Raw genomic sequence first — 11,785 nt, 5'->3', positions numbered from 1 at the left:
CGCAAGGCCGACGCCGGCGGGCTGGGCATCAGCATTAAAGGTGGGCGCGGGGCGTGGAGGGCGCAAGGTCCTGGTGTCTGGGGGCCGCCAGGGCACACCGGGAAGTTGGAGTTGAAGGCCCTCTGTCCGGGGCCTGGGGGATCTGAGGCGATGGAGGGCGCGGAGAGCACGCCGAGCGCCAAGGTCGGAGCGGCTCTCCGGAGTTGAGATCTCGGGGTGGGCATCGAAGGCTCAGGAATGGAGGGAGTGAGGTCGCACCAAGGGCATGGGGGGCAGTTTTGTTTGGGGGCATGGGAGTCTGGGAGTGGCCCCCACCCAGAAAAAAAAAAGCAGATGGGTTGGGGTGGAGTTGGGGAGAGGGAGGAGGATTTGAGACCTGGGACACTGACTGTTAGGACCAGAAGTATCTGAAATGCAACCAGGGTGCCTGGGGTGAGTGTCAGGGTTTGAAGTCTGGGAAGCACCGGGGTGGATAGAGGTGGGTGGAGCGTAGGCCGGGTCACAGATAAGGGACCAGCAAGGACCCAGACTCTTGAAGCTCCTGAGCCCAGGGGTAGAGTCCCAACCACTGACGTCAGGAGTCTTCCCATCTCTGCCCATTTCCACTAAGCGTAGAATGGACAGGATGAACCCCAGAGTTGCCATTCCTTCTTGAGAGCTTTGGGACCCTAAGACCCATGGCCTTCTTAACAAAAATAATTTTAGTGTTATTATTAAACTGTTGTACAGAAGGGTTACCATTTCATAAGTTAATAAGTACATTTCCTTTTTTGGACAATGTCACCTCGTCACTTTTCCTAATCACCCTCCTTCTCCCCCTCAATGACCCTCTTTAGGGTGCAGTCAGTCACACTGTTTTGAGTTGCGGGTCAGTCACTATATGAACTTGGATGTCATTTTCCCCATCTCTGAATCTGTTAACTGAAATCTGGTTGATAAATGTTTCTGTGAGAACTAGGGTTTGCCCTGCCAGCAGGTGCTTGGTTAATTATCACCATTAGATGAGGGGGAAAATGGAGGACAGGAGGGACTAACAAAGCTTAAACCTCTGCACACCCCAGCTGCTCACTATTCCTGCCATTTGCATGTCAAGGGTGTCAGCCCTTTATCACCTGCAATGTGCTAGTCCCCTCCCAGGACTTCTGTGGGAGCCTGCTGTGTTTACTGGTGCTCTAGACTCTGGCCCAGGTAAAGGGTGGGGGGGGGCAGTGATGGTGGTGAATACCATCATTGTGTGCCAGGTGCAGTTGGCTCTGCTTCATTCTGGCAACTAGTGGCGAAAGGTGGGGAGTATAATCTTTGCCTGTTTTTCAGGCAAAGAAACAGACTCGATAAGGGAAAATGCTTTTCCTAGGGTCACAGAGTGAGTGGCAGGACTGGGATTTTGAATCTTCACTGTCACAACACTGTTCACCTTGAGATTACCCAGTGGCTGGTTCTTTTCAGTGGCAGAGCAATTCCCAGGCAGCTAACTCTGAATGGCTAAAGGAGGAAATGGGGAAAACAGGAAGTAGATAACAGTCTTACCCTCAAACTCTAGGGTACAGCAAAAGACCAATCCAAAAAATTGTATCAGAGCAGGAAGGAACAGAGAACATATAGAATTGCATTTGGCAGATGAACAGATGGACTCCTAGAGGAGCTGCATCTTCCAAGGTTACACATAGTTCATTTTTACATCCATACTTGTAGATGGGTATGATGATATATTTAGGAGACTTCAGAGAAAGTACCAACTCCATCCAGTTCCTTGTGGATGGGAACTGGGCTTCTGTTGCCAAGGTAACCTCCCCTCTAGAGTCTAGCAAGAGTCCAAGGGGCTTGAACTCTGGGCCTGGGTGCTGTTCCTAAGCTTCTTTTGCTCAAAGCTAGCACTCTACCATAGCACTCTACCATTGAGCCCCAGTGCCACTTCTGGCTTTTTCTGTGTATGTGGTACTGAGGAATCGAACCCAGGACTTCATGAATGCTAGGCAAGCACTCTACCACTAAGCCACATTCCCAGCCAGAATCCCTTCCTCTTTTAGGCCTGAAGTCATGAGCAAACTGTTGGGCCTGTATGAGTCAGGAAACTCTCCCTAATACCAGCTGTGCCATCAGCTGGTTGTATAACCTTGGAGCAATGACCTCCTACTCTAGTTCCTCATCTTCTGAACTGGGAGGATAGACAGGAGTGGGCTCTGTGAGGGGCTCAGTGTTGGTTCTGAAGCCAGGAGACTTAGGTTCCACTACTGGTATTGCCACTTACTAGTTGAGTGACCTTGGACAAGGGGCTTGTCTCTGCACTTGTGTTTCCCTGGTAGGAAACAGTGTGCTAGTGTGATGATGTGTTGTAAAGAGGCAAGGAGACAACTTTGGAAGCATTTAGCAACATGCTCAGCACTTGCTGAAATTAGTGTGAACTAGTTATTTTAAAGAGGCATTTATTTATTATTATTTAGCAATAAAGCAGTTATATAAAATGGATTTTTTTCTATTTTGTGTGTGCATCAGTGATACAGAAAAGATGAACATTTTATTTTATTTATTTACTTTTTACATTTTTTTGGGGGGGGGTCCGGTCATGGGGCTTGAACTCTGGGCCTGGGCCCTGTCCCTCAGCTCTTCAGCTCAAGGCTAGCACTCTACCACTTGAGCCACAGCACCACTTCTGGCTTTTTTCTATTTGTTTATGTGGTGCTGAGGAATCGAACCCAGGGCCTCAGGCATGCAAGGCAAGCACTCTACCACTGAGCCACCTTCCCAGCCCCAAGATGAACATTTTAAACCTCTAGAATTTAAGGCCTTAGTTTCCAGTCTAGATCCTGGGCTGTAAAATTTTGTGCTTGCTGAAGAAGTCTCTAGGGCCCCTAGTAGGCTATGACTTCTACTTTAGTTCCAGATTGGGGCATGTCAGTGGGTTCCCATGTTGTGGTGGAATGACTTAAAAATCCCAAATATTTAAGGAAAAGTTCTTGAAGCACTTTGAAAGTTACTCAATTATTGATAAACACCTAAATCATTGGCCTCAAAAGACCCAGGGCCCAAAGTAGAGCATTAAGAATTTATAAAAGGGGCTGGGAAGGGTTTGATTCCTCAGCACCATGTAAGCAGAAAAAGCTGGAAATGGCTCTGTGGCTCAAGTGGTAGAGCTCTAGCCTTGAGCTGAAGAGCTGAGGGACGGTGTCCAGCCCAGAGTTCAGGCCCCATGACCAACCCCCACCCCCCAAAAAAAATGTATAGGGGTTGAGAATGTGGCTTAGTGGTATAGTGCTTGCTTAGCATACATGAAGCCCTGAGTTCAATTCCTCAGTACCACATAAATAGGAAAAGCTGGAAGTAGCTCTGTGGCTTAATTGGTGGGGTGTTAGCCTTGAGCAAAAGAAGCTCAGGGACAGTGCCCAAGCTGAGTTCAAACCCCAGGATTGGCAAAAAAAAAAAAAGAATTTATAAAATATGTTTCAGTAAGTCTAGTATCCCAAACTTCTAAGTCTCTATGAGAATCTCTTCTCTCCCAGCATTGGGCTGGGCACTGAGTGAGCCCTAAAGAAGTAATCTCAACTTGTGAGACTCCCAAGCCTTGACACCTCTGCCTCAGTTTCTACCTCCTTCTGTGTCTATGCAGGGGGCCGGGAGAACAAGATGCCTATTCTCATTTCCAAGATCTTCAAGGGCCTGGCAGCTGACCAGACAGAGGCCCTCTTTGTGGGGGATGCTATCCTGTCTGTGAACGGTGAAGACTTGTCCTCTGCCACCCACGATGAGGCAGTGCAGGCCCTCAAGAAGACAGGCAAGGAGGTGGTGCTGGAGGGTAAGTACTGTGGCCCAGAGGGTCGGCCCGTCTCCTCCTGGCCTCAAATGGCCCCAGCCTTGAGGGATAGGAGGTAGGCAGCGTTCAAAACCCTATCTGGAATCAGCAGGGAGTGGTGAAGAGAGGCTGGCACAGACCTAAGCAGATCTTGTTTGCATTTTGTGTCTCCCACGTATTGGCAATGTGACATGAGGCAAGCACTTCATTTTCCCTGAGTCTTCATTTCCTCACCTGCAGAATGGCCGTGTTGTTCCTGTCCTGGGTTGATAAGATGGGGACTAAAGGTCCCAGGCAGAATGAGCCATCCAGTGAGGGGTTCAGGGAAGGAGGAGAGGCTGGAAGGTTCTTCTAGCTCCTAAGGGCACGAATACCCCTAGATTACCCTCATTTGGGAGAAATTTGGTCAGTACATAGCAAAACATCTTTCCACTAAGGAAGAGAGATGGATTTGTTTTCCTTTTTGTTTTGCAGTACTGGGGTTTGAACTCAGATTCTCAAACTTAAGCAGGCACTTGAGCCACACCCTCATCCCTTTTTCTTCCAAGTTTTTTTTTTTTTTTTTTGTTGTTGTTGATTGTGGGGTTTGAACTCAGGCACTTTGTGCCGTCCCTGAGCTTTTTCACTCAAGACTAGCACTCTTCCACTTTGAGCCACAGCACCACTTCTGCTTTTCTGGTGGTTAATTGGAGTCTCATGGACTTTCTTGCCTGGGCTGGCTTTGAACTGTGATTCACGGATCTCAGGCTCCCGAGGAGCTAGGATTACAGATGTGAGCAACCAGTGCCCAGTGCCAATTTTTTTTCAGATAGGGTCTTATATTTTTTTCTCCGGGACTGATCTTGGACAGAGCTCTTTCTCAGATACTTGCATATCATGTACCTGAAAGTAGACATGGTCTGTCATGCTCAGCCTACTAACTTTTTTGCCAGCCCTGGAGCTTAAACTCAAGGCTAGCACTCTACAATTTGAGCCATAGCACCACTTCTGGCTTTTTATGTTTATGTGGTACTGAGGAATTGAATCCAGAGCTTCATGCATGCTAGGCAAGTACTCTACCACTAAGCCATATTCCAAGCCCCACAGCCTGCTAACTTTTGCCTGACCTGACCTCAGACCACAATCTTTCAAGTATATACCTTCTTATAGTAGCTGAGAGTATAGTTGTGAGGCACCACATCCTTCCTAAAGATGAGAGCTTTGGGGAATATTGGTTGGGTGACTTTCTCCCCAGTGCTTTCACTGTGCTCCTCGAGTCTCATCTGTGTCTTCACTGAGTGTCACCTTCTCTGAGCCACAGTTTCCTCCTTGGTTATGATAGGCCTCTTGCTAGGGTTGTCCCCTAACTGCCTTTTGCCATCTCTCTCAGGAGGTTTTTGCTTAGCTCAGCCCGTTCTTCAAACTCTATTCTGTCAGCTCCGGAAGCCATAGGGGCCTGAGGAATGTGCCTTTGGTTCATTGCCCAGAATGGGCCCACGGAGGTGGCTGGGGCTAATAGAGAATATCAAGGCCAGCAAAGCTACTGAGCTGAGTCCCAGGCCCAAGCCTGCTAGGTGATTTCCCCACAAGGATATCCAAGAGGCCATAGAAGCAAATAGGCTGTAGATCCCTGGGTGACCTTTGGCATCCTGTGACTGCAGATCTCAAGCCCCACTAAATTTTGTTTTACTTTATTTTTTACATTTTAGGTGTGCCTGAAAATGCTACTGATACATTTCCTTTTTCTTGACATATGCCAGGCGTCAGTGGCTTCATGCTGTAATCCTAGCTACTCAGGAGGCTGAGATCTGAGGATTGAGGTTCAAAGCCAGCTCAGGCAAGACAGTTCGTGAGCTTCTTATCTCTAATAAACCACTCAGAAAACCAGAAGTGGCGCTGTGGCTCAAGTGGTAGAGTGCTAGCCTTGAGCTGAAGAGCTGAGGTACAGTGCCAGGCCCAGAGTTCAAGCCCCACAACCCACAAAAAAGAAGAAAAAGGTTGACTTTAGAGTATCAGTCTTTAGTAGCCTAAATCTCTTTCTCTCTCTTTTTCACTCTTTCTCTCTTGCACATGCATACACACATACACATGAAAACACACATGCGCATAAACAGAGTTTTCATTTTTTTTCCCCTTGTATTACTGGAAATCAAACCTAGGACCTCCTACCTGCCAGGCAATCAGTACACTACTGAGCTACATCTTCAGTTCCCTCCATCTTTTTTTCTTTCTTTTTTTCTTTGTCAGTTGTAGGGTTTGAACTCAGGGCCTGGGTGCTGTCCCTGAGCTCTTTCACTCAAGGCAGACTACTACTTTGAGCCACCACTTTAGGTTTTTTTGGTGGTTCATTGGAGATGAGTCTCATGGACTTTTCCTGCCTTGGCTGGTTTCAAACCGATCCTCAGATCTCAGCCTTCTGAGTGGCTAGGATTACAAGCATAAGCCATCAGCTTCTGACAAGAGCACATTTCTTTTTGGACAGTGTCACCCTAGGTTGTTTTTTAGATAGGGACTCAGGCCAGGCCACAATCTTCATATCTCTGCCTCTCAAGTAGCTGGGATTACAGGCTTATACCACCCTGTCCAGCCTTTCTCTGAATGTTTGACACCAAAACAACTCTCTTTTCTCTTCTTCACTGTTTTTAGAAATTTATTCATTCATTTATTTGAAATAGGATATCTTCATATGGCCCAGGCTTGCTTTGAACTTGCCAAACTCAAATCCTTCTGCTTTAGCCTCCTAAGTTCCAGGATTATAGACATGTACTACCAAGCCAGGTAGTTGAAGCATCTCTTGACATTAGGAACTTATATCCAGTCCTTCCCTCTAGTTGATGTACTCTGTTCCTTCCCCAATCCACCAATAAATATATATATATATATATGTATTTTTTTGGGTCCGGTTGTGGGGCCTGAACTCTGGGCCTGGGCACTGTCCTTCAGCTCTTCAGCTCGAGGCTAGTGCTCTACCACTTGAGCCACAGCACCACTCCCGGCTTCTTTTTGCTTATGTGGTGCTGCGGAATCGAACCCAGGGCCTCAGGCATGCAAGGCAAGCGCTTTACCACTGAGCCACCTTCCCAGCCCCCCAATAAATATTTTTAGACACCTACTTCATACCTAGTGTAGAGAACAGTGAGGTTAGAAGCTAAACCAGACTCAAGCCCCTCCTGGATGGCCTCACTATCTGGAGGAGGAAGGGGTAAAACACCAAAACTTTCCTTTATAAGCAATGTTTTAATATCAGTTCCTAACCTCCAATTTGCTCTGTGATAAATCATTATCACTTTGGGCAAGACCCTTGTGTTTTTGATGCCCCAGTTGCCCTCCTGGTTGAGATTAGACTAAATCAGAGATGACTGATAGGTGTCATTGAAGCTCCACTGGTGGCTTCTTTGAGTTCCATATTTGAAGGACTGGGGGGCCTAGTGTGGGTGCAGCAGAGAGAAACTAGAATCGATTAACAATGCTTGTCACAGAAGCAGCAGAGAGAAGGGACAAGTGTCCCATCTCAGGAGAGGGTCTCTAACTCTTATGTTCTCAGACTTTTTTTTTTCAGTCATGGGTCCTGAACTCTGGGCCTAGGTGCTGTCCCTCAGCTCTTCAGCTCAAGGCTAGTGCTCTATTGCTTGAACTACAGCACCACTTCTGGCTTTTTCTGTGTATGTGGTGCTGTGGAATCAAACCCAGGGCCTCATGCATGCAAGGCAAGCATTCTACCACTGAGCCACCTTCCCAGCCCTTGGCTCAAGAATTTCTAAGAAGCCTGGAGGATAAGAGGATACTGGACTGTGCTTGTTCTTGAGACTGGGAGTTTGTGGAGAAGGTCAGAGTATGGTAGTTGCTCGAGTCTGGAGCCAGGGTTCTTGGGAGCCTCTCAGAGCCTAGATTTCCCACCTCCCCCCAACCCCCAGAGCCACTGGGCTAACCACATTGTTTAGAACCTCCCCACCCCCAAACCACTCCCAAGACTGCCTCCAAGGAGCTAAGGAAACTGGCCTGTCCTTTGGATCTGAACTTGTAAGATAGCTGAGCTTCTTTTCTGGGACTTGGGGTTTAGTGGGTAAAGAATCCCTAAAATGTCCCAGAAGAAAGGTGTCACCTGTAAACTCCGGTAAACTTTCAGAGCCGTCTTTCTCTGATCTAAGTTGAGGGCTCAGCTAGGCTTCTGCGGCCCTATTCTGTCTCCTGAAACTTTTCCTCAGCTAGTGCAGGGCTTTATACAAGTGTTCTGTGCCTGTTTGACAAGAGCCTGTGCACAAGCTGGCAGCCAACGCGCCTCTGTCTGCTGCTTAGAGAGGCCCATTGTGTGTGTGTGTCTTATGCCAGGGCCAGCCTGGGGCCTTGGAGACTAGACTTGGGGAAAAGAGAGGGACAGCTATGAAGAAAATGCCTTCTCTCGTTTCTCCTCCAGCATTGCTGCATACAGTGACTGTGACAAACACTGAGCCTGCCATGCATTGAGAAATAATACTAGAGGGCAGCAAATACTAGTCAGGTAAATTCAAGTGCCTTTTACACAGTAGGAAAGGTACATTTCATATACAGATTAGATTTCGTTTTTTGTTAATTTTGGTTGGTTGTTGGGCTTGAACTCTGGGCCTGGGCACTCTCCCTCAGCTCTTCAGCTCAAGGTGTGCTCTACCATGTGAGCCACAGTACCACTTCCAGTTTTCTGAGTGGTTTATTAGAGATAAGAGTCTCCTGAGGGGGCTGGTAAGGTGGCTCAGTGGTAGAGTGCTTGCCTTGCATGCATGAGGCCCTGGGTTCGATTCCTCAGCACCACATAAGCAAAAAGAAAAAAGCCGGAAGTGGCACTGTGGCTCAAGTGGTAGAGCGCTAGCCTTGAGCTGAAGAGCTGAGGGACAGCACCCAGGCCCAGAGTTCAGGCCCCACGACCAGACCCCCCCCCCCAAAAAAAAGAGTCTCCTGGGCTTTCCTGACTGGGCTGGCTTTGAACTGAGATCCTCAGATCTCAGCCTCCTGAGTAGCTAGGATTACAGGTGTGAGCCACCAGTGCTCCGTGGTTTTTTGTTTTTTTACCCAGGACATTGCACTTGCCAGGCAAGTGCTTTGCCACTGAGCTACATTCCAGCTCACAGATTAGATTTTTAATAGTTATAAACCAAAATGATAAGTGTAGTGGTACCCACCTTTAGTCACAGCTACTGGTCACTGAGTCAGGAATATTATTTGGGCACTAGAGATGGAGGCCAGCCTGGGTAACATAGTGAGATTCTGTTACCAGGGAAAAAAAGTATACAGTATCATGTAAATAAATATGATAACAGGAAACACAAAGAAATAGGAAGGATTACATCCTCATTTTACAGACAAGATTATCAAGGTTTGTTGAGAATAAATAAGTTCATTAAAGTCACAACTAAGAAATTGCATGGCCATGGGCTGGGAAGTTGGCTCAGTGGTAGAGCGCTTGCCTTGCATGCCTGAGGCCCTGGGTTCAATTCCACAGCACCACATAAGCAAAAAAAAAAAAAAAACGCCGGAAGTGGCGCTGTGGCTCAAGTGGTAGAGCGCTAGCCTTGAGCTGAAGAGCTGAGGGACAGTGCCCAGGCCCAGAGTTCAGGCCCCACAACTGGATAAAAAAAATAAATATATAGAAATTGCATGGCCAGGTGCAGTGACTCATACCTGTAATCCCAGCTACTCCTGAGATAGAGATCAGGAATATTATGATTAATACTAGCCTGGGCAAAAAGTTAGAGAAGTGGGCGCCGGTGGCACATGCTTATAATCCTAGCTACTCAAGAGGTTGAGATCTGAGGACCGAGGTTCAAAGCCAGCCTGAGCAGGAAAGTCCGTGAGACTCTTATCTCCAATAAACCACCAGAAAACTGGAAGTGGTGAAGTGGTGCTGTGACTTAAGTGGTAGAGTGCTAGCCTTGAGCCGAAGAGCTGAGGAACAGCGCCCAGCCCCAGAGTTCAAGCCCCACGATGACAAAACAAACAAAAAAAGAGAGGGGCTGGGAAGGTGGCTCAGTGGTAGGGTGCTTGCTTTGCATGCAATGAGGCCCTGGGTTCGATTCTTCAACACCCCATAAGCAAAAAGAAAAAAGCCAGAGGTGGCGCTATGGCTCAAGTGGTAGAGCGCTAGCCTTGAGCTGAAGAGCTGAGGGACAGCGCCCAGGCCCAGAGTTCAGGTCCCACGACCAGCCGCCCCCCCAAAAAAAAAAGTTAGAGAGACACCCACCTCAACTAATGAAAGCCATACATGGTAGTACATGCCTGTTGACCCAGCCACCTCACAGGAATGTAGGAAATATAAACAGGAGGGCCATGGTTTAGGCTAACTTGGCTACAAGATTCTATTTGAAAAATAACTGGAAAGCCAAAAGGACTGAGGGTGTGGCTCAAGTGACAGAGCATCTACTTAACAAGTATTAAGCCCTGAGTTCAAATCCCTGTACTGAAGTTGGCAGATTCCAATTCCAAGTCTCTCTGGTTACAGAGGCCATGATGGATAATACCTACTAGTAGCCTTGTTTGCAAGTAATATATGCATGTCAAGTGGCAAGGCCAATCTCTGTACAGGTACTTTTGTTTATGTTATCCATACAGATAGACTGGGCATTCAAGTGTTTAGGATGTCTTTCACATGGCAAGATTTTTGATCACCATTGCGTCATCATCAGTTTTCCAGTAAACTGGAAGTGTGTGTGTGTGTGTGTGTGTGTGTGTGTGTGTGTGTGTTTCCTGGGGATGAAACGAAGGGCTTTGAGAACGCTAGGTAAGCACACTACCACTGAGATTTATACACCCCCCAGCCTGGAAGGTGTCTGAGGGCAGAAGCCATGTGTCAATGGTCCAAGTGATCTTGGAGCCCAGGCCTGGCCCGGGGTCCACCACATCTATGTACATTTGGAGATGAATCAGTAGGGTATACTTCTGACCTTTCTTATGTTTCCTATAATCTTCCTTTTTCTTCTCTTTTCTTTTTTTTTGCTGTTCATGGGGCCTGAACTCTGGGCCTGGGCACTGTCCCTCAGCTCTTCAGCTCAAGGCTAGCACTCTATCACGTGAGCCACAGAGCCACTTCCAGTTTTTTCTGCTGATGTGGTGCTGAGGAATCGAACCCAGGGCCTCATGCATGCAAGGCAAGCACTCTACCACGGAGCCACCTTCCCAGCCCCATCCTATAACCTTTCTAACGACAGTTGCTTTCCTAAATGGTTAAGAAGGCACTCAGAGCTCACACTGCACTTGATGGACTCCTGGATTTTTCTGTGTTGAGTCCTTAGAACTCTATGCCAGCCACTTGGCGCCTCTTCCCCTGGGAAGATGGATGGCAGTTTGGCTTCATGCATTACCAGCTTCCAAAGCAGAATGTACAACATTCGGGGCTACCCTGTTCGGCTGAGCTGAGTGTTCTATGCTCCAAAGGTGTCCAGGGACTCCAGCCCCACCACTGGGCATGAATGAAGGCCCATCCATGTCACCCATGGCCGCAAAGATCTGTTGTTCTGATCATTGTTCCCATGAAACCATTTATTTGGCTGCATAAACATAACCTTGGACCCTATGACTCCCCACAGACAAAACTTGGCTGTTAGGCCTGATCCACAGACCTCCACTAAAATGCCTACGGGTCCCTGGAGGCAGATCTAGTCCTGCCTAGCTGTATGTTCCTGGCTGCTTGTGGTGGAAGAGGAAATACCGATGGTACTAATCACAGTGATAGCATGTGTTATTTACTGAGCACCTACAAGGTGCTGGACCAGTGTACTGAGTGCCTTCCATATGTTTTCATTGACTCCCCAGTGCCACCCCCATGAATTAGGCATAGTATTAGCCTCATCATACGGAGGAGGACACACAATTGTCCAAGGTCACAAACTGGCAGAGGTAGAATTTGAACTCAGATCTCTCAGAAGTCAAACCCGTATTCTTTTTTTTTTTTTTTTGGGTCTGGTCGTGGGGCCTGAACTCTGGGCCTGGGCGCTGTCCCTCAGCTCTTCAGCTCAAGGCTAGCACTCTACCATTTGAGCCACAGCGCCACTT

At 47.7% G+C, this 11,785-nt stretch overlaps 1 protein-coding gene across 1 annotated transcript in view; it reads left to right on the top strand.

Annotated features, from left to right (window-relative positions):
* The window catches only part of Snta1 (syntrophin, alpha 1), a 31,456-nt gene that overhangs the window by 5,023 nt on the left and 14,648 nt on the right, over window positions 1-11,785 (top strand). The window contains exons 2-3 of the mRNA XM_013010686.1: window positions 7-40; window positions 3,605-3,790. Coding sequence (XP_012866140.1) covers window positions 7-40; window positions 3,605-3,790 — 220 coding nt within the window. The remainder of the gene's footprint in view (window positions 1-6; window positions 41-3,604; window positions 3,791-11,785) is intronic.

The sequence above is a fragment of the Dipodomys ordii genome, unplaced genomic scaffold, assembly GCF_000151885.1.
Source record: "Dipodomys ordii isolate 6190 unplaced genomic scaffold, Dord_2.0 Scaffold13, whole genome shotgun sequence".
NCBI lineage: Eukaryota > Metazoa > Chordata > Mammalia > Rodentia > Heteromyidae > Dipodomys > Dipodomys ordii.
This window is presented reverse-complemented; position numbering and strand designations above follow the sequence as displayed.